General features: G+C 45.6%; 1 protein-coding gene across 4 annotated transcripts in view; it reads right to left on the minus strand.

The window, feature by feature from the left end:
* The window catches only part of KIAA2012 (KIAA2012 ortholog), a 313,387-nt gene that overhangs the window by 31,665 nt on the left and 259,066 nt on the right, over positions 1–22,656 (minus strand). For 3 of the 4 annotated variants that reach the window (XM_073633290.1, XM_073633291.1, XM_073633292.1), the window contains exons 18-20: positions 20,414–20,468; positions 18,443–18,610; positions 2,124–2,220 (exon numbers count right to left, since the gene is read on the minus strand). In XM_073633290.1, coding sequence (XP_073489391.1) covers positions 2,124–2,220; positions 18,443–18,610; positions 20,414–20,468 — 320 coding nt within the window. The remainder of the gene's footprint in view (positions 1–2,123; positions 2,221–18,442; positions 18,611–20,413; positions 20,469–22,656) is intronic. The other variant, XM_073633293.1, reaches the window with a different exon arrangement.

Raw genomic sequence — 22,656 nt, forward strand, 5'->3', positions numbered from 1 at the left:
GACTACTGATATGAGTGCCAGGAAGACATTTTATTTTTGTCATTGTGGTAGGCCTACTACTGTTTTTGTTAACCCAGCACCAGTGGATCAGGAACAGTATGCACAGATAGGGGCTCTTTGGGACTGCTTAGGAATATTCAAATATTGTCTCTATCACCAATACCAACTGTTTGGTTAAGTCAATTCTTTTACATAATGTGTAGGGCAGTGGGGGCTACAGGGAGGGGTTTATAAGGATTGGGGCATTAAGTATAGGCACAAGCATGGTATGCATGTTAACTGCAGAAGGAGTTACAGGAGTTGATATATATTAATTCTGGTGTATGGGATTAAAAATCATAGGAACTGCCTAGGACTAGGATGCAACACCAATAAATGAGTCACAAGGGCAAATGCATTATTTGCTCACATGACCAGGTTTAGTTTTATGGGTAGGTCCCTTTGCAGTGGCCACATGTGAACTAGTCACAAATCTGAATAGTGTTACAGAGCTCACACAGGATTAGTGGACAGCGTGATGACCATACTGTAGAATAAAGGGCACATACCATCCTTTAGCCAAAGTGCAATTACTAGCAGACATTATTATTATTATTCAAGGTGGCAAACAGTACCCCTTCTCGCAAATTCATCTATGTCCTACAGAGGACTGCTTTTGAAAAGAAGCTGCACCATGTTTTACGGCAGAATGTCATACCCAATATATTGAAAAGGCTAGGAATGACTATGAGTGCTTAAAAGAGAAGTATGGGTTTTTTAAATTTATATTTATACTTACCTATGTGGATAAAGCATCAGACCGATGCTGCATCTGTCCCCCACCGCCTCATCGCCGATGGCTCGGTTCTCTCCCATCCCCAAGCGGAGAGATGCTGCCTGTCAGTCAGCATATCTCCTGCTCAGCTCCTCCATGCTCACTAGAGCGCTGAGCTGTGGAGGGGCGGGGAGCGGGAGTCTCATCGGCTCGCTGAGACGCTGAGACGCTGAGACTGCCATCAGTCCAGGCAGCTGGCGGATCCAGACTTCGGAAATCGGGATGACGCGTTGCCTCAACTGAACTTGGTGATGTCAGCGGAGAGCGGACAGACCGCTTTCCTCTGAAAACGGGTCACAGAAGTGACCCATAGGAGAAGCCCAGCCTAAAAAGCTCAGGCTGGACTTCTCCTTCAAAGCAGAGTTCCAGCCTGTAAAAAAAAAAAAAAAAAAATTAAAAGTTAGCAGCTACAAATACTATAGGTGCTGACTTTTAATATAAGATCACTTACCTATGCAGGTATCCCGCAATGTCGGCACCCCTAGCCGATTCGTCCATCGGCTCCGGGTGCAGGCGCCGGCATCTCCACTAAGGGAAACAGGCTTCACAGCCTGTTTATACTGCGCATGCGTGAGTTGCGCTGCGCTTTCTGAATGCTCCTGTTATCTTCTGGGATATCTCTGTGCCTCCCAAAAGGCAGCGGGGGAAGGAGGAGGGGCCGAAAACTTCGTATATCGCCATGATCATTGTGCAGCGATCTTAACCGGGTGTGGTAGCGGGTAACTGGTTTTGACAGGTATCTGCTCCCCCAAAAAGTGCCAAATGTGGAGGGTTTGCAAACAAGCGGAGCATCCTCTTTTGGGTGGAGCTCCACTTTAAAGCTGAACTCCAGGAGTTATTTGTATTGCATACTTACATTGGTCCAGCTTGGCAGTATGCATTACTCATACTGTAACTGATTGACCGCTGGGGAGGGTGCAAATCACTGTAGTTGTAGGTGCTACTACAGCAATAACCACAACCTTCCAAGTACTCCCTTCTAAGGTCTTTGTGAGCAGCTGCACCACCCCTCCTCTCCACCTCCTCCAATCAGAGTGTGCTATGAATGGTGTCAGTGCCAAGTGACTGACCCCTGTGGTCAGAGTGCAGTGGGGCGACTGCTTGCCTAGAACCTAGGCAGGACCCAGAAGTAGTAGTGCAGATTACTACAGCTATTTGCAGCTTCCCCAGAGGAGGTATATGTAATGCAAACTTACATTTTTCCAAACTGGACCAATGTAAGAATGAATATTTCCTGGACTTCAGTTTTAAAGGAATCACAAAGAAATTCTAATAACATGCATGACAAGCATTGATATCTGCTGCTTACATTTCAGGGATTTTCTTGTTTTTCCTGCTTTCCTTTGGAGTATTTTCCTTGGAAATATTGGAATCCTTTTTTATTGCGTTTGTTTGTTTTACTGTACCTACAATACAAAATACAATTTTCAGCTTAAAGAACAAGAGATATATTCTTCTAGGGGCCAGCTGTTCAAATCATTAAATGAATCATACCATTTCTCTTGCTATCTCATCTAACAGTACCAATGCATAGAAGCTGTTATGAGATTTTTATTGCTCCTTATGTTACAGCTCTCTAGCAATCTCTGCTAGAATGGCTAGCAAGAGGAATGGTATGGGTCACTTTAAATGAACCTATGAACTATCATTAGAGGTAGTTCAATCTGCCCTGATATTTGCCCATGCAATCCAATGAACATCAGAACCCACATGGGGTAAGAACTCTATTGATTTACACAGAGTTACACAAGGGAGCAGAGTGCTGACCTCATCAGCGTGTTTCCTCTCCTTCACTGTCCAACTACAAGCTTGGAGCAGAGTGGTGACCAAACTATACTTTTTAACTGCAGTAGACTAAAAATGAGGTCACTGATTTGACTATGCTTTCTGCAAGACAGGTCTGGATCACAAAACCAGTGTTAATTTCGTTGATGAAAACATTTTTCCTGACAGACTCCATGGCAGCCTACGTATGGGTTAATCCCGCCTCTCATACCTCATAGGACCCCACTCCCATAAATCTTTGCTTCTAGTCAGAGACTGTGTTCCTTTTTTGTCCTCCTCCTGGGACCAAGGTGTATCTCTTACCTTATGAAGTTTGTTGATCCAGTCCTGGTGGTTTGCACGTGTTTGGTGATGGCGGTGTCTTATTGAAGTCCAGCTTCCCCAGCTATTAACAGGGCGGACATGAGGGGTTCACTTCGATGCCTGGAAGAGCTTATTAAACCGGCCATTGGCTGGGGAGGGGCAACTCGGCCAATCGTCCCAGCTATTAGCGGGAGGCCTCCTCTATCAATACCCCGGTCGTGCGGTGAGCGCTCCTCTTTGCTCCCATTCCAGGATGGATCTCGTTGGGGTGGTAATGTATGCCCTCCTGTTTCTATGGCAGCCTGTTGTGTGTGTTATTTTGTCTTTAGCTCGTTTTCTAGTGGCCATGGTGGCTGGGACGCATCTGCGTTCCAGTCCACCACTTCCCCGCTCCGACTGCACAGCTGCGAAGTCTCGATTGAGATGAGGCTTGGTTCGCGCCTGCGCAGTCTGGGTGAGATGGCGGCGATTGCGCATGCGCGCGAGCACCGTGGAGCGGCGTCGGTCACAGCGCAGGGGCGCTGTGGCCGCAATGACGTCATCACAGGTGGCAGATTTAAATAGCTGTCAGATACAGCTATTATTTGGGTTGCTCTCTCGCTCAGGCAGCAGCTTCCCTGTGTCCATTTCTCTGGCTTCCAAGGTAAGGAGCTTTGCTGCACCTTCCTGTATCTGGGTCTTGTTTGCCAAATATGGGAAAAGAGATAGAGAAAGTAAAATCTTTGTTTATTAGTTTTTCTTATTGAATTGTTTGCAGTCTTTTGTTTCTGTCGCCATGGATGTGTCACCGCCCCCTAGTGGCCAACCCTTACACCGCAGGTAGGATGAAGTATTTTTATTTTTCATTCCGCCTGTTTTGTTTGGGGTATTATTCTTTTCTCCCCTTCAGCCCTTCTAGGTCTGAACCGCAGCTATCAGCACATAAAGAAAAAGACCAGTCTAGGTCTCAACATCACCAGCCCACGTCTGGTTCTAGACGTACTAGGTCATCCTCCAGACACCGCAAAGAGGGGTCAAGATCCAAGTCCAGTCATCATTCCCCCCGCCATTCCAGCCGCTCTGAGAGAAAAGCGTGCTGGGGATGTAAAACTCAAGTCCCAGAGGGTAAATCTCTCTGCGAGTTATGCTATTCTAGAGCCACGAAGGAAAGAGGAGCTGAGGACCAGCAAGTAGAAGCTCTGGTCAGGAAAGTGGTCCAAGAATCTCTTAACAAAACAGATTTTGACCGGGCAGTAATTCCTCCTTCTGTTATAGCTCCAGTTGTTGAAGAAACTGAGCCCGAAGTTCCGGGTCCTTCTCAACATAGTCTCTCTTTCAGTGGTTCCTCAGACAGTGAGGCAGAGATAATTGAGCCTGGTGCAGGTTTTGACTTCTCCCTGGTTCCACAGTTGGTCAGAGCGGTTAAAGACGCATTGAGATGGGAAGAACCAGTAGCGGCACCCTCTAAACAGAGGAAATACTTTAAGCATCTTAAGAAGGATCGCCCAAATTTCCCCTTCCTGGGTGAACTGGGTGAAATTATCTCGGATGAATGGGGTAAGGTTGAAAGGAAAAACTCTTTAATTTCCAAGATAGCAAAGATGTATCCTTTCAAGAGTGATGAAGTAAAACATCTTGAATCAGCCCCACTTGTCGATGCAGCTCTCATGAGGCTGGTGAGACATGTTACGCTCCCTCTAGAGGATACCGTCTCTTTCAAGGATGGTTTGGAGAGGAAGATTGATACGGACTTAAAACGTATTTATATCACGGCGGGGATGGCTTGTAAACCGGCCCTGGCCCTCGCAGCTTTGTCCAAAGCTATGGAGTCTTGGACGGATGATGTGGGTGCAGCTTTAGGAAGTGTGTCTGAAGACTTATTCAAGAGCTCTCCAGTACATGAGCTGAAGCTGGCATCGGTCTTCCTGGGGGAAGCATCCATTGACATCATTCGTCCTGTGGCACGTGTCATGCTCTCGTCAGTTACAGCAAAACGTGCCCTATGGTTACGCCCATGGGTTGCAGACCCTGCATCTAAACAAGCTTGGTGCAGGATTCCATTCGAAGGCTCCTCACTCTTTGGAAATAAACTTGATTCTGCCATCTCCCGTGCTACTGGGGGCAAGTCAGGATTCTTACCCTAGGACCGTCGTATCCTTAACCAAAGAAGAGCTCAACCTAGGCAAGAGCCAGAGCGCGCTAGAGATGCTCGCCGCTACAGACCTGGCCGTGAGTTTAAAAAAAACCGGAGGAGAGGCCAGCCTTCCGGCCAAAAATCCTCAAAGTCAGCCCCGTCAAGTGGACGGGAGACTTCCAAGTCCTTTTGATACGACGCCTGTCCAGGCGGTGCAAGTAGGGGCTCGTTTACTCCGGTATCAGCACGTCTGGGCAGCCTCGATTCGAGATTACTGGACCGTCAAAACGGTCTCCTCAGGTCACACTTGGGTTTTCATCAATCCACCCATACACCGGTTTGTGCCTACGGTCCTTCCGCACTCAGAAGAGAAAAGACAAATTCTTCTATCTTATACAGATTCACTGATTGCCCAGGGGGCCGCCATTCAAGTTCCATCAGAAGAAAGATTTCTTGGGATTTAGTCCCCCCTTTTCATGGTCCTCAAAAAGAATGGCTCTTGGAGACCAGTAATCGACTTGACACATCTAAACTCCTTCATCAAGAAGGAAAAATTCAAGATGGAAACCCTGCTGACAATCCGACAAACAGTACAACCAGGAGATTGGCTGGCCTCCATAGACCTGAAAGACGCCTACTTTCATGTGCCGATCGCAAAAGAATTCCAGAGGTATCTCCGATTTGCAGTAGGCCAGAGGCATCTCCAATTCACATGTCTCCCATTCGGGCTCACAACATCGCCTCGAGTGTTTTCGAAGCTCTTATTGGCTGTGGTAGCTCTAATCCGGGTCAAAGGCTATCAGGCTCCTACTTACCAGACCGGCGAGTCCTGTCGGGCAGAGAGTAGGCTCCCTTACCCTCCGACTATCGGCCCCCTGGTAGAGTAAACAGGGGGTGCGACAGTACGGAGTGGTATGAAGGCCTGTATGGCTGTCCAGGTATTCTAGTCCGGGTGTCACAGGGTTAACAGCTGGAAAGACTGGAGTAGGCTGGAGCACCTTCACTGAGCAGAGCAGGCTGGTGTGGACAACAGGCAGGAAGTCTGCAGACAGGCTGATAGGATCCCAGGGAGCAGGCAGATGGATGGTCAGGAGGCAGGCCGGGTTTGGCAACAGGCAGACGGCAGAGGTACAGTGGAACAGGCAAGCGGATGGTCAGACAAGCAAAGGTCGGTGCAGGCAGAGTTCAGAGAGAGGTCGGGGGACAAGGCCGGGTCAACAGGTATAGCAGGAACAGACAAGGTACACGGTCAGGCTCTGGAACGACTAGCTGTTGATTAGGCAGCACTGGTCACCAGAACTCACTGGCTTAAATAGGGCTTTTGGCGCCAAACGACGTGCACGCGCGCGCCCCGGCACACACAGGCACGCGCGCCTGCCAACGCCCGCGCGCGCGCCCCCGCACACCGGCGTGCACAGTGGAACGATCCTGGACACACACACCGGCGCCGCGAGGAGCCCGCACGGCGAGGTCCGCAGGAACGCGCGCGCCAACGCGCGCCGATGCACCCTGACGCACACCACCGCGGGCGCCCCGCCTGCCGAGGTAAGGACCCTGACAGTGCCCCCCCCTCAAGGGCAGCCTCCGGATGCCCAGCTGGGCCAGCCTGGGTGCATGGGAGTTCTTGAAGGCTCGTAGCAATTCGTTGGCATGTAGGTTACCTTCGGGTTCCCAAGAATTATCCTCGGGTCCATACCCCTTCCACTTAATGAGGTACTGGAGCTGATTCTGCCTCTTCCTACAATCCAAGATTGCCTCGACTTCGAACTCCTCCTCATTGTTGACCAAAACAGCCTCCGGTGGCTTGGCCTTACGGTCAGGAAAAGGATCGTGGATAACTGGTTTCAGTAACGAAACGTGGAAGACCGGGTGGATTCTAAGGGACTCTGGCAGACTAAGTTCAAAGGCAACATCATTCACCTTTCTTTTCACCCGAAACAGGCCCAGGAACTTAGGTCCCAACTTCCTGGAGGGACAAGCCAACTTTAGGTTAGTTGTAGAGAGCCACACTTGGTTGCCAGGCTCAAGGACGAGTTCTCCTCGCCTTTTCTTGTCGAACATCCTCTTGAAGGAAGCCTGGGATTGGGCCATGGTTTCCTGCAAGATCTTACAGTTACTAGAAAAGAACTCCATTGTTTCCGTTACTGCGGGTAGAGAACATTCCGGGATAGAACTGGGAAGGAAAGAAGGGTTGAATCCATAATTCGCAAAGAAAGGAGTCTGGTTGATGGCAGAGTGTAGGGAGTTGTTATATGAGAATTCAGCGACTGGTAACAAGGACACCCAGTCGTCTTGCGTAAATACAGAAAAACAACGGAGGTATTGCTCCAGCATCTGGTTAGTTCTTTCTGTCTGGCCGTTCATCTGAGGGTGGTAGGCCGAGGAGAACGCCAATTCAATTTCCAAAGCGGCACACAGTGCTCTCCAAAACCGGGAGGTAAATTGAACACCCCGGTCGGATACAATATTCCCACACCCCATGTAACCTTACTACTTCCTTGACGAATATCTTCGCCGTTTCTACGGCTGTGGGAGTACCCTTCATAGGGATGAAGTGTGCCATCTTGGATAGCCTATCGATCACCACAAAGATGGTTGAGAAACCTTCAGAGGGGGGTAACTCCACAATGAAGTCCATTGATAGCATTCTCCAAGGTCTGTCAGGAATCGGTAAGGGTCTCAATAAACCCCAGGCCTTTGAGCGGTTGCATTTATTCCGGGCACAAGTGCGGCAAGAACCCACATACCTCTTACAGTCCTCCAGGAGACAAGGCCACCAAAAGGTGCGTAGCACCAATTCTGAGGTTTTCCGGGCTCCGAAGTGACCCGCCAGCTTGTGGTCATGACATAGTTCCAGTACCAGTACCCTACATCTTTCAGGTACAAAAATCTTGCCTTCATGCCAGAGCAACCCATCGCTTAAACTGGTTCCAGTAGGTAGAGGAATTTCAGAGGAGGCCTGTTTAATCCTGGAAATTAAATCTCCCTGGAGAAGTAAGAAACTACCTGCAGGCAAAATAGTATCAGGAGGAGTACTTTCCTTGGAGTCGTGAAACATTCGTGATAGGGCATCAGGTTTTCCATTCTTGGATCCGGGCCTGTACGTGATATGAAAGGAGAAGCGGGAAAAAAAAAAGTGCCCATCTAGCCTGTCGTGGTCTGAGTCGCTTGGCTGCTCTTAGGTATTCCAAGTTCTTGTGGTCGGTAAAGATGAGAACCGGATGTACCGCACCCTCTAATAGATAGCGCCATTCTTCCAAAGCCGCTTTGATGGCCAACAGTTCCCGGTCTCCGACATCATAATTTTTCTCAGATGACGAGAGTTTACGGGAAAAGAATGCTACAGGAAACAAGAGGGCCTTGGGGCCCTGACGTTGAGAAAGTACTGCCCCCACTGCGATCTCAGAAGCATCCACTTCCAGCACAAACGGTAACGCAGGGTCCGGGTGCTTGAGAATAGAAGCAGAAGTAAACAGTCCCTTTAATTTCTCGAACGCTGCCTGTGCTCGGGACGACCAACAGAATCGTGCCCCCTGTCTAGTAAGTTCCGTTATTGGTGCAATGATCTTAGAGAAGTCTTTAATAAATTTCCTGTAGAAGTTGGAAAATCCTACGAAACGTTGGACCCCTTTCTTGTCTGTAGGAGCAGGCCAGTCCAGGATGGCCGATACTTTTTGTGGGTCCATCTTGATTCCTTCAACAGAAATAATGAGTCCCAAGAACTGGATACTCTGGCGTTCGAACTCACATTTATCCAGTTTAGCGTATAAGCCATGTTGCCTGAGCCGGACGAGAACATTCCTGACGTGCCTGCGATGATCCGCCAAAGAAGAGGAGAAGATGAGTATGTCGTCCAGATAAACGATGACGTAGAGGTCCAGGATATCTCTAAAGATGTCGTTCACAAAGTGCTGGAACGTAGCTGGGGCATTACAAAGACCGAAGGGCATGACCTGGTACTCGAAATGCCCGAAACGAGTGCGAAACGCAGTTTTCCACTCGTCACCCTCTCGGATGCGGATTAGGTTGTAAGCACCCCGGAGATCCAATTTAGTAAAGATTCTGGCAGTGCCCAGCCTTTGGAATAATTCAGGTACCAGAGGGAGCGGGTAGCGATTTTTAATCGTTATCTTATTCAATTCGCAGTAATCAATACATGGCCGCAGGGAATGATCCTTCTTTTCCACAAAAAATAAGCCCGCACCGGCCGGGGAGGTGGACGGGTGGATAAATTTCTTTTTCAGATTTTCATCTAAGTACTGCTTCAGGGTGCCCAGCTCCTGCTCAGTCAGGGGGAAGATCCGGCCAAAAGGTACCTCGGTTCCAGGAAGCAATTCGATTGGGCAGTCGTAGGGCCTATGTGGGGGTAGCAATTCTGCCCCCTTTTTGCTAAACACATCCGCAAAGTCTCGGTAAGGCTCAGGGATAGCTTGAAGCAGATCAACATCTGGATGTAGACAGAGGAGTTGGGTAACCTCACGGCCTGTCCCTTGCATACAGTGTTGAAGACAATATCCAGAGAGGAACTCGACATTACCTGAAGCCCAGTTGATTTGGGGGTTGTGCACCTGTAGCCAAGGTATTCCAAGAATGACTGGAAAGAGGGGGGACGAGATGGCGTCCAGACAGAGATATTCATGGTGTTGCTGGCCCATGATGGCTTCTAAGGGGACGGTCTCCTGAGTGACCGGGCCGGAGCGGAGAGCAGAACCGTCAGCAAGATGAACAGCAAGGCTTTGAGTTTTGGTTTGGAGAGGAATGGCATGTTGAGAGGCAAAGGTCCGGTCGATAAAACAGCTGCAGGCTCCAGAATCAATGATAGCTGGGACTTGGATGGCCTTTCCGGGAAGCTGTAAAGTGACAGAAATGGTTAGGTGCGTGCCCATAGTGGGTACAATAGTAGCACAGGTACGAACATCAGAACGACACTTACACATCTTGTTGGGGCAACCGCTGGCGTAGTGCCCCGATTCCCCGCAGTAGAGGCAGAGGTTGTGTGCCCGCCTACGTGTCTTCTCCTCTGGGGTCAAAGAAGGACGGAATAGACCAAGCTGCATTGGTTCAGGAGCATCATAGGTCGAGGCAGGTGGTGGAGCGGGAGATCTGCTGGGAGGACAGGGTACTTGTGGAATCATCCAGGTGGGACGAAAGGTACTGGTGGTTCTTTCAGTACGTCGTTCTCGCAGTCTACGGTCTATTTGGATGGACAGATTGATAAGCTCTTCCAAGGTCTGTGGTACCCCTACTCGTGCCAACTCATCTTTGAGGGGTTCTGACAACCCCATCCTGAACTGATGGCGCAACGCAGCGTCATTCCACGCCGTGTCAGAACTCCAGCGTCTGAACTCGACGGCATAGTCTTCAGCTGCTCGACGGCCTTGACGAAGGGCCTGTAAGGTGGCTTCCGCGGTGGCAGTGAGCTGGGGGTCTTCGTATAGTTGGGACATGGCTCCAAAGAAGGCCTCCAGACTATCCAAGGCGACTGATTTTTGCTCCAAGAGTCGGTGGGCCCATGTTTGTGGTTCACCAGAAAGTAAGGAAATAACAAAGCCCACCTTAGTGGCTTCCAGGGAGAACGTGCGTGGCAGTAGGGCGAAGTAAAGGTTGCAAGCATTCCGGAAGGCACGATACCTACTTCGGTCTCCGAGAAATCTTTCGGGTACAGGTACTTTTGGCTCAGGAGGTAACATGACCACAGAAGGTGTTGAGGTGGCTGCTGCGGACCCTGGTGGACCGGAAGGTGCGGACAAGGCCTGTACACGTTCTTCCAAGCTGGAATATCCCTCTTGTAGGCTTTTCACAGCCTGGGTTAGACCCGCCAGATGTCGGCAAAGTTCATCCATGGGGGAGGCCCCTTGCCCGGACTCGGTCATGGCTGCCTAATACTATCAGGCTCCTACTTACCAGACCGGCGAGTCCTGTCGGGCAGAGAGTAGGCTCCCTTACCCTCCGATTATCGGCCCCCTGGTAGAGTAAACAGGGGGTGCGACAGTACGGAGTGGTATGAAGGCCTGTATGGCTGTCCAGGTATTGCAGTCCGGGTGTCACAGGGTTAACAGCTGGAAAGACTGGAGTAGGCTGGAGCACCTTCACTGAGCAGAGCAGGCTGGTGTGGACAACAGGCAGGAAGTCTGCAGACAGGCTGATAGGATCCCAGGGAGCAGGCAGATGGATGGTCAGGAGGCAGGCCGGGTTTGGCAACAGGCAGACGGCAGAGGTACAGTGGAACAGGCAAGCGGATGGTCAGACAAGCAAAGGTCGGTGCAGGCAGAGTTCAGAGAGAGGTCGGGGGACAAGGCCGGGTCAACAGGTATAGCAGGAACAGACAAGGTACACGGTCAGGCTCTGGAACGACTAGCTGTTGATTAGGCAGCACTGGTCACCAGAACTCACTGGCTTAAATAGGGCTTTTGGCGCCAAACGACGTGCACGCGTGCGCCCCGGCACACACAGGCACGCGTGCCCGCCAACGCCCGCGCGCGCGCCCCCGCACACCGGCGTGCACAGTGGAACGATCCTGGACACACACACCGGCGCCGCAAGGAGCCCGCACGGCGAGGTCCGCAGGAACGCGCGCACCAACGCACGCCGACGCACCCTGACGCACACCACCGCGGGCGCCCCGCCTGCCGAGGTAAGGACCCTGACAAAGGCATTCGGTTACACCATTATTTAGACGACCTACTCCTACTGTCTCAAGACAGGGAACAGATGTTGTCTCATCGGGATCAAGTCATATCTACTCTGACAGAGTTCGGTTGGCTATTGAACAGAGAGAAAAGTCACCTAGTTCCGACACAGGCTCTAGTATTCCTTGGAGCCCTATTCAACACAGTGGAGAGCACAATCTCTCTGCCTCTGGAGAAAATTCCGGTAATTCGAGAGAGAATTCGCCTAGCGTTGTCAGTAACTCTCCTCAGAGCCTCTCAGTGTTTTAAAATAATCGGCACTATGGTAGCCACAGCCCCCATGGTGAGGTGGGCGCTATGGAAAATGTGGCCCTTTCAGAAAGGGTTTCTCCAGCAATGGGATCCAGGGTCTCGAGACCATCTTGTACGGGTAACCACCACCATGCGGGAGGGCCTCCCCTGGTGGCTGCAACGGAAAAACCTCCTCAATTGTCATTCCATAGCACCTGTCTCCTGGATTACGGTGACAACGGATGCAAGCAACAGAGGTTGGGGCGCTCTCTGTCTGATGGAGATAGCCCAAGGCAGGTGGGACTTCCCATCCCAAGGGATAGTCTCAAATGTCCTGGAGCTTCGAGCTGCCTTCCGTGCCCTTCAAGCTTTTCTCCATCTGATATCAGGAGCCTCAGTCCTCCTGAGACTGGACAACACGACCGCAGTGTCATACATCAAGAGACAGGGGGGCACCCGCAGTCTCTCCTTACTGAGGGAAGTAAGCCCGATCATGTCCTGGGCCCAGACAAACTTAACAAATCTATCCGCTGTTTATCTCCCAGGAATTCAAAATGTCCAGGCGGACTTCCTTTCAAGAGTCACCCTGGACAACAACGAGTGGTCCCTCCACACCGAAGTTTTCAATTGGCTCCTGTCTCTAGGGATGATGCCGGAAGTAGATCTGTTCGCATCCCCATGCAATTTCAAGCTGGGGAAATATTACACGAGGTATCGTTGTCCCCAAGCCATCGGAGTGGATGCCTTGACGGACCAGTGGAAGTTCCACAGGGCTTATGCCTTTCCCCCAGTTCCAGTCATTCTTCGTTTTCTTTCGAGGCTCAGGTGAGAGGATGTCGAGGTACTGGCAATTGTTCCGTTCTGGCCCAACAGGCCATGGTTTCCTCTCCTGATGCAGCTCAGTTACCGAGAGCCGGTCCCTCTCCCGTCCAGACCAGATCTCCTGCTGCAGGGAGCGTCTCTTCACCCTTGCCCATCCCAGCTCCATCTGATGGCTTGGTGGTTGAGAGGAGAAGGTTGGAAGCACTAGGTTGTCCAAGTACAGCTATTGCTACATTGTTGAATGCCAGAAGAGCGGGCACCAACAGAGTTTATCAGAGGATTTGGGCGAAGTTTGCGGACTATGTGATTTCCACCAATGGTTCCTGTAGTAATCCAAGGATTCAGGACATTCTAGGTTTTCTACAAACTGGCCTGGATCTGTCCCTATCGGTGAGTTCCTTGCGGGTCCAGGTTTCTGCAATCTCAGCCTTCACAGGCGTATCATGGGCCAGACACCCCCTTACTAGGCAGTTCTTCAAGGGAGCAATAAGGCTTAGGCCTCAGAAAAGACCAAGATTCTCTAAATGGGATCTTCCTCTCGTCTTGGATTTCTTCTCAGAAAAGGAGATACGGCATATGGATCAATCATCGATTAGAGAGCTTTCTCTCAAAGTGGTCTTTCTAGTGGCCATAACATCGGCCAAGAGGGTTTCCGAAATTGGTTCCCTAGGATGCAAAGAACCTTTCCTTACCTTCTTCCCAGATCGAGTTGTCTTGATCCCCATGTTAGGATCGAATCCAAAAGTAACAACCATCTTCCATGAAAGTGTAGTCTAAAGAAATAGGGGATTGGCGCTGTTCACTGATAGAGAATGATAATGAATAAATCAATAAACTATACAAACTGCTAACAAAAGGAAAACATAACCCCTCAATGTTGGGTGGATAAAACGTGTAACACAATGTAAATAATTGTTAAAAAATGGATATATGTGCTAAGAATGGTCAAAGGATGTGCAGAATACCTAAGTTGCAAAAGTTGTTATCACAAAATAAAATTGGTAAATAAAACACCAAGCATTAACAAAGGTGAATGATCAATCAGGTGTATATAAAAAAAAAAAAAAAAAAAAAATGTATGTGTGCAATGAAAGATATGAGTGGATATACCTAAAAAAGAGGGCAAAACACCGTGTTGCCCACTGGAAATAAATATGTGTACTGGTAAAGCTGAATCGTGTTGGAAAATTTATATGTGAAAAAATGTAAGAATATATATAAAAAATGTGGAAATATGTATAATAATCGGCATGTGATGTGCAGACAATCTAAGTGCACAAAAAACAAAAAGGTGAAAAAACCAAAAAGAAAATGAGAGTCCAAGCAACCAGATCAATTATTAAAAAATATATAAAAAGTTATTATATCCGTGAATAAAAAACAGTTCTTATGCAGCCAGCTGATATATCTTCAAAGGTTGTGGATAGGTCTGTCCCAATGAGTATATGTTGTCCCGTGTGGAGTCCCCTCTAGTGCCCCCACTCACCAGAGTGCCCAACCCCTGCAGGGGTAATGAGCATGTAGATGATCCGATGATCCAAGCGGTTGGTGTCCCCTTCACCACCTAATTTCCACCTGTGTCACCCGATCACTGTGTGCTGGTAAGCTTCAATCTTTCTCTTCCTTATGGAATGGGGAATAGGGATCTTCATACACCCATGCCACACCTAATGTCACAATGTGTTCAGAGTAAATCCCATGGTGGTTCCTGGTCTGTGTATCAGCCTTTGATATTTTTTAATAATTGATCTGGTTGCTTGGACTCTCATTTTCTTTTTGGTTTTTTCACCTTTTTGTTTTTTGTGCACTTAGATTGTCTGCACATCACATGCCGATTATTATACATATTTCCACATTTTTTATATATATTCTTACATTTTTTCACATATAAATTTTGCAACACGATTCAGCTTTACCAGTACACATATTTATTTCCAGTGGGCAACACGGTGTTTTGCCCTCTTTTTTAGGTATATCCACTCATATCTTTCATTGCACACATACATTTTTTTTTTTTTTTTTTTTTTTTTTTTTTTTTATATACACCTGATTGATCATTCACCTTTGTTAATGCTTGGTGTTTTATTTACCAATTTTATTTTGTGATAACAACTTTTGCAACTTAGGTATTCTGCACATCCTTTGACCATTCTTAGCACATATATCCATTTTTTAACAATTATTTACATTGTGTTACACGTTTTATCCACCCAACATTGAGGGGTTATGTTTTCCTTTTGTTAGCAGTTTGTATAGTTTATTGATTTATTCATTATCATTCTCTATCAGTGAACAGCGCCAATCCCCTATTTCTTTAGACTACACTATTATTGGATTGCACCATTGGTGCTTTCTCTTTTAGGGGGGCTGCAGTTCGGTTATAAGCCCGTCCTAAGCGCGGAACACCATTATATACATCTTCCATGAAAATCAGACTTTCAGGTCTACTGAGGACTCTAATGTTCACCCTCTAGATGTTGGGGAGATTCTAAAGCAATACCTAGAAGCCACAGCTTCCTTTCGCCAGTCTGATCATCTGTTTGTTCTCTTTCATGGCAAAAAAAAGGGATCACGGGCTTCCTCTAGAACCATCGCAGCATGGATCGTTCAGGCTATCCAATGGGCTTACAGGTCTAAGGGTTTGGCTCCTCCGGAGGCGGTAACCGCTCATTCTACCAGGAGCGTCTCTACATCGTGGGCAGCATCCCGGCATGTGTCTCCGGAAGTAATCTGTAAAGCGGCCTCATGGTCATCAATTAACACTTTTATGACACACTATTGTGTAGAACCGGCTTCTTTGTCTTCGGTTAACTTTGGTTTGCACGTATTATCTGTTGATGGTGCCAATTAAACCTTTTTTTCTTTATCCAGCAATTACCCACCCGGGTGTGTATGGCTAGTTATTTCCCATACGTAGGCTGCCATGGAGTCTGTCAGGAAAACGGAAAATTTATATCAAATACTTACCGTAATTTTCCTTTCCTGATGGACTCCATGGCAGCAGGAGTTCCCTCCCATTTGCTGAAGTAGACTAAGTTACGGAACACAGTCTCTGACTAGAAGCAAAGATTTATGGGAGTGGGGTCCTATGAGGTATGAGAGGTGGGATTAACCCATACGTAAGCTGCCATGGAGTCCATCAGGAAAGGAAAATTACCGTAAGTATTTGATATAAATTTTCCGTTTTATTGACTAAATTAACACTATTTTAGTCGACTAAAATGCAACTAAAACTAAAACAGTTCAGATGACTAAAATACAACTAAAACTAAAATAGTATTTTAGTCAAAAGACTAAAATAAAATGTAATTTTATTCAAAAGAGTATGACTAAAACGAAATTTAAATGTAAAGTCTAGATTAACACTGCACTACCACATAAGAATAAGAAGGGGGCATCTACTAAGCCGCTGAAAGAAAAAAAAAAGGCTTTTCTTAGTTTTTTTCTTAACCACTAGCTGACCAGCGCACAGCGATTTACGTTGGCACAATGGCACGGCTGAGCAAATGGGCGTACAGGTTCGTCCCCTTTAAGACGCTGCATTGTGGGCGTGAATCCGCAGCGTGCTCTGTGACCGTGCCCGCGGGTCCCGCAGACTCGATGTCTGCCGTGTCACAGAGCAGAAGAACAGGGAGATGCCGTTGTAAACAAGTGACATGACAGGGATCTACTGCTCCCTGTGATCGGTAGAAGTGATCGCTGTCATGTCAGTGGAAGCCCATCCCCCCACAGTTAGAATCACTCCCTAGGACACACTTAACCCCTTGATTGCCCCCTAGTGTTTAACCCCTTCCCTGCCAGTGTCATTTATACAGTAATCAGTGCAATTTTATAGCACTGATCGCTGTACAAATGACAATGGTCCCAAAATGGTGTGAAAAGTGTCCGATGTGTCTGCCATAATGTCGCAGTCACGATAAAAATCGCAGACCACCGCCATTACTAATAAAAAAAAATAATAATAAAAATGCCATAAATCTATCCCCTATTTTGTAGACGCTATAACTTTTGCGCAAACCAATCACTATATGATTATTGCGATTTTTTTTTTTTTTTACTAAAAATATGTAGAAGAATACATATCGGTCTAAACTGAGAAAGAAATTTGTTTTATTATGTATATTTTTGGTGGATTTTTAAAATAGCAAAAAGTAAAAAATATTGCATTTTTTTCAAAATTGTTGCTCTTTTTTTTGTTTATAGCGCAAAAACGAAAAACCGCAGAGGTGATCAAATACCATCAAAAGAAAGCTCTATTTATGGGAATAAAGGACGTCAATTTTGTTTGGGTGCAGCGCTGCACGACCGCGCAATTGTCAGTTAAAGCGATGCAGTGCCGTATCGCAAAAAACACTCTGGTCAGGAAGGGGGTAAATCCTTACGGGGCTGAAGTGGTAAATATTTAATGTTTTTAATATATTCAGGTATTATGTACAGAATAATAGAGTTTACCGTTTTTATTTTTTTTATATTTTATTCTTGCACTTCTATTTATCAAAAAGCAGAATTTTTGTTTGCTCATGAAACATGGTTTTATTTTAAAGACATTATATACATATCATGGCTAAATCTGTGTCTGTAGTGCATGTTCAAACCTTAATACCATAAATAATAATGTTATTAGATTTTTACTCCCGGAGTATATATATAATGAGTTTGGAATTTCTAGAGAAATGCTTAAATAATGCATTACAATTGAACTAAACCCATTACATCTTATGCCCTGTACACACGATAGGATTTTCCGACAACAAAACCGTCGATTTTTTTTCCGACGGATGTTGGCTCAAACCTGTCTTGCATACACACGGTCACACAAATGTTGTCGGAAATTCCGAACGTCAAGAACGCGGTGATGTACAACACATACGTCGAGCCGAGAAAAATGAAGTTCAATAGCCAGTGCGGCTCTTCTGCTTAATTCCGAGCATGCGTGGAATTTTGTGCGTCAGAATTGTGTACACACGATCGGAATTTCCGACAACGGATTTTGTTGTCGGAAAATTTGAGATCCAGATCTCAAATTTTGTTTGTCGGAAATTCCGATGGAAAATGTCCGATGGAGCCTACACATGGTCAGAATTTCTGACAACAAGATCCCATCGAACATTTGTTGTCGGAAAATCCTATCGTGTGTACAGGGCATTAGTCAACTAAAATGTACTGGAGATTTTAGTCAACTAAAATACAACTAAAATTAAAACAATTCAAATGGCTAAAATACAACTAAAACGAAAATGGCTTTCAAGTCAAAAAACTATGACTAAAACTAAATTGAAATTTGACATCAAAATTAACACTGCACAAAACTGGCTGCACGCATTTATAAATCCTTTTGGCAGCTAAAATCATGAATAGATATATAAACTCTGTATATAGTGATTTGCCAAGATTTCAGTTTGAAGTCTAAGAAGAAGTTGTTCAGCTTTAATTATTATTCTTCGTACAACAATTTCCTTTCTCAGTGTCCCCATTCTGTAACTCTGTCTGTGAAGATCAGTGAAAGCAAAGACCAAGTATGTTGCAAATATGTCATTCTTCACAGTAAGAAACAACAGAAATTGAAAGCATTGAAACATGGAGCCACATGGCTGAAACCATAACAAGTATGAACATGCATACATGAATAAAATACATGTTAATTAAAAAAATATTTTATATAAATATTAGAACAAGTCTTCAAACCTTTAATGTTTGGATCTTGCTTGCTGCTGTGTTCATCTTGAACAGTAGGGGGTGCCGGAGCTTCAGCATTGTAAATATTCTCTTCTGGTTTTTCCAATGTACTCTTTTCAGTTGACGGTCTTTCATTAGTTGCCTTTACTTTTTCCAGAGTGAGTGTGGCACTTGTATCTAAGGAAATGTATATCATTTTTAACAACTTTTGTGTATAAAGCAGATCATCACCCAGGAAAAGGACATTTAGATGAGTCCATGCACAGTTCCAAATACTAACAGCCTTATAAAACCCAGACACAATGATAAATGCACCCCACTGTGTCTTTTCTTGAAAATCAATGCTTACTGTTTTCCAAAATAAGAAATTACACTTAGTTTAGTTGGAAATGTATATTTATAAAGCACTGCAAATTTTGGATTATTACCAGTATATGATTTAAGCATAACTCCGTCTCCAACCAAAACTTTTTTCTTTAACAAAGAGCTTATTGCATGAAATATATGGTAGAGATACAAATGTATAAGGATGGATACAAATTGCAGAGCTGAATATACATTTAAACAATGATACACTCAATTGTGGTATTAATGACTTTGTAAGAGGGGGAAAGAGTGAGAAACAATTGTTACATCCAGCCTCTAAGTAGTGTCAATGATAACCTAAAATAATGTGATCAAAGTCTGGGGAATGTAAATTCCAACCATTTTTTATTTCTTTTTGAGTAGAGTGGGTAAGGCTCAGATGAGCACTGTCACAGGAATAGTAATAAGGAGGAAACCCTCCTGAACCTACAAAGGTTTTATTCTTCCTTACTCTACCCAACTTTTCATAGTTTTGGCTAGTGTTCCATTTTAAAGTCAGCTCATGACTAGGGAAGAGTGCCTTGCAGATGTCCTTCTCAAGAAGCAGACCCCTTATGCTCTAGTACAGTGGTCTCCAAACCTTTGCTTGCCTTTATCAGACCCTTGGGACACTATTGCCCCCCACTGATACAAGACACTATTCCTTCTACACCAACAATGGAGCACTATTCCTACCACTGACCCCAACAATAGGGCACTATTCTTCCCACTTACACCAATGATGGGACACTATTCATCCCACTGACTCCAGCTGCAGGGCCCTATTCTTCTCACTGACACCATTGATGTGGTATTAGCCCCAGGGTTGCCAACCGCCAGTAAATTTACTGACAGTTTGTAATCAGTGATTTTTTTTACAACTGCCAGTAAGTATCAGGGGCTGATAATTTCATGCTGTGTTGACTTTTTACGTGTAAATCAAGCTAATTACTTTGTTATAGGTATTGTCAGTGTTTTCATATCATGTTTATACTGTTCAAATATTCATTGTGTTAGTTTCCAATAGGAGTTCTGTAATTTCTCAAGTTGCCAGTAAAAAATGTGTTCCGCCAGTAAAATTTCCATGTTTTGTCAGTAAAAAATGCTGCGGGAGGTTGGCAACCCTGACTAGTCCTTGCCCTGATACCAACAATTCAACATTATTCCTCCTGCTGACACCAGTGATGGGGCACTATTTCTTCCCCTAATACCAACAATGGGGCAATATTCCTCCCACTACCAATGATGGGGCATTCTTTACTCATATTGACACCAGGGCATTTTCTACCCACTCTGGCCACAGTCCGGCTCCCTCAAAGTCTGAAGAACAGTAAACTGGTCCTTTGTTTAGAAAGTTTGGAGAACCCTGATCTAGTGCTTTGATAGATTCAAAAAGGAAGTGGTTGCAACTTTTTCTCTTGATATCAGTAGGTTCTTGTCCATCACTAACACCTACCCAGAGTAAAGTGTGAGACTCCACCCTCCTCACTGCAGAATAGAGAAGATAGGTATCGTATGACCAAATCACCTATACAAGAATAGGTAGATGGTTTATTGGCCTAGGATCTGTTGTTGGCGGCTTTATCATTTCAATTTTGAAATGCCATGGAAAAATGAAAATAGAATATTCACTACCTGACTTGGTGTGAGGCGTCTTGTTGATTATTGTATCTTTGGTCTTGATTGGCTGCTAGACAAACAATAAACATCAGGGATTAAAATGAGGCAGATATAAAGACTTCATTCAAAAAACCAAAGAGCCAGTGTAATTTCCAGTAATAAGTTAATATTTATCCTCCACATCGCTCTCCACCATTGGTGTTCCAAAAAGAGGGTGTGGGTTATTTTTTATTTTTATTTATTTTTTAATTTTTTTTTTAAGAGAGATGGTTATTTGCAAATAAAATTACCTTTCCAATGTTTAAAGTAAAAAGTTGTGTTTGAAAAACTTAAAACGTCTTTATTCTTTCTGAGATAACCAGTTCAAGGGTAAGTAACAGAGCAGCTCTAACAAATCCAAATGAATGTAAAGATTACAGCATTGGAACTGAAACATGAGAAACATCAGTACTTTTTTAACATCAGGATTTCTGTGTCTGAGAGGCAGCAAGAAGAATGTTCCATCATCACAAACAGGTGTAGTCCAGGATCACAAGATTACAGACAGAAATAACTTGGGTGGACTAGTGAGGACAATGTCATCTAGACAATCTTTCATGTAGACAATGTCTGGACGAAAACCTGAGCTACAAAGTAAGTAGGCTGTGTTCTCTATATGCATCTCAAGGTTTAATTTTAAAAGAAATGTACATTTAAAACAGTATTAAACCAAAAGTGTACTATATTGCAGCTTGCCAATCATTAGATGTGGTGGCTGCTTTAGTTTTCTTTTTTGTTTTTTTCACCTGATGATCAGGCCAGTAACACATTTCCTCAGGGTGGCTACACTCTGGATTAGGGATGAGCTGAACACCCCCCAGTTCGGTTCGCACCAGAACCTGCGAACGGACCGAAAGTTCGCACGAACGTTAGAACCCCATTGACGTCTATGGGACTCGAACGTTCGAAATCAAAAGTGCTCATTTTAAAGGCTAATTTGCATGGTATTGTCCTAAAAAGGGTTTGGGGACCCGGGTCCTACCCCAGGGGACATGTATCAATGCAAAAAACTTTTAAAAACGGCCGTTTTTTCGGGAGCAGTGATTTTAATGATGCTTAAAGTAAAAAAAAAAAAAGTGAAATATTCCTTTAAATATCGTACCTGGGGGGTGTCTATAGTATGCCTGTAAAGTGGCGCCTGTTTCCCGTGTTTAGAACAGTCCCTGCACCAAATGTCATTTTTAAAGGAAAAAAATCTCATTTAAAACTGCTTGCGGGTTTAATGTAATGTCGGGTCCTGGCAATATGGATGAAAATCAGTGAGACAAACGGCATGGGTACCCCCCAGTCCATTACCAGGCCCTTTGGGTCTTGTATGGATATTAAGGGGAACCCCGCACCCAAATTAAAATAAGGAAAGGTGTGGGGCCACCAGGCCCTATATACTCTGAACAGCAGTATACAGGCGGTGCAAACAAGACAGGGACTGTAGGTTTGTTGTTAAGTAGAATCTGTTTGTCATTTTGAACGGGTACATTTTTAACGTGTTTAGCTCCAGCCAAAAAATCTTTTTTAAGCTTTTTGGAAAACATAGGGAAGGGTTATCACCCCTGTGACATTTGTTTTGCTGTCTTTCCTCCTATTTAGAAGATTTCACCTCACTTTTTGTCCCAATGACAAATGTTTTTTGAGAATTTGGGGTTTTTTGTGGAACAAGGATTGGAAAGCATCAGTGGAAAGGAGAAATGTTTTTCCCATATTAACTCTTACAGGAGAGAATTTCCCTTCCTAGGGGTAGATTTCATCTCACTTCCTGTTGTCTCCTTCCGTTTGCAAGTAGGAGTCGTTTGTAAGTTAGATGTTTGAAAGTAGGGGCCTGCCCTATATACTCAGCAGAAATTTGGGCCTTAGGTGTTGTTGTGGCCACAACAACGTAAGCCCTCACAGGGCCCTGCTGTGAAATATTAGATCAAGAATTGTAATTACATGCCCCTGTTGAACAGGGGCAGAAAAACTGGGCCTTTGGTGGTGGTGGTGGTGGTGGTGCCACAACACTGTAAGTCCTCACTCGCTCTTGGTGGGTGCAGAAATGGGCCCTGCTGTGAAATATTAGATCAAGAATTGTAATTACATGCCCCTGTTGAACAGGGGCAGAAAAATTGGGCCTTTGGTGGTGGTGGTGGTGGTGGTGGTGCTGGTGCCACAACACTGCAACCCCTCACAGACACTCTAGTTGGAACGCAGGAACGAGCCCTGCTGCAAAGTATTGCAACAAAAAT

The sequence above is a fragment of the Aquarana catesbeiana genome, linkage group LG06 (genome assembly GCF_042186555.1).
Source record: "Aquarana catesbeiana isolate 2022-GZ linkage group LG06, ASM4218655v1, whole genome shotgun sequence".
In the NCBI taxonomy this organism is placed as follows: Eukaryota; Metazoa; Chordata; class Amphibia; order Anura; family Ranidae; genus Aquarana; species Aquarana catesbeiana.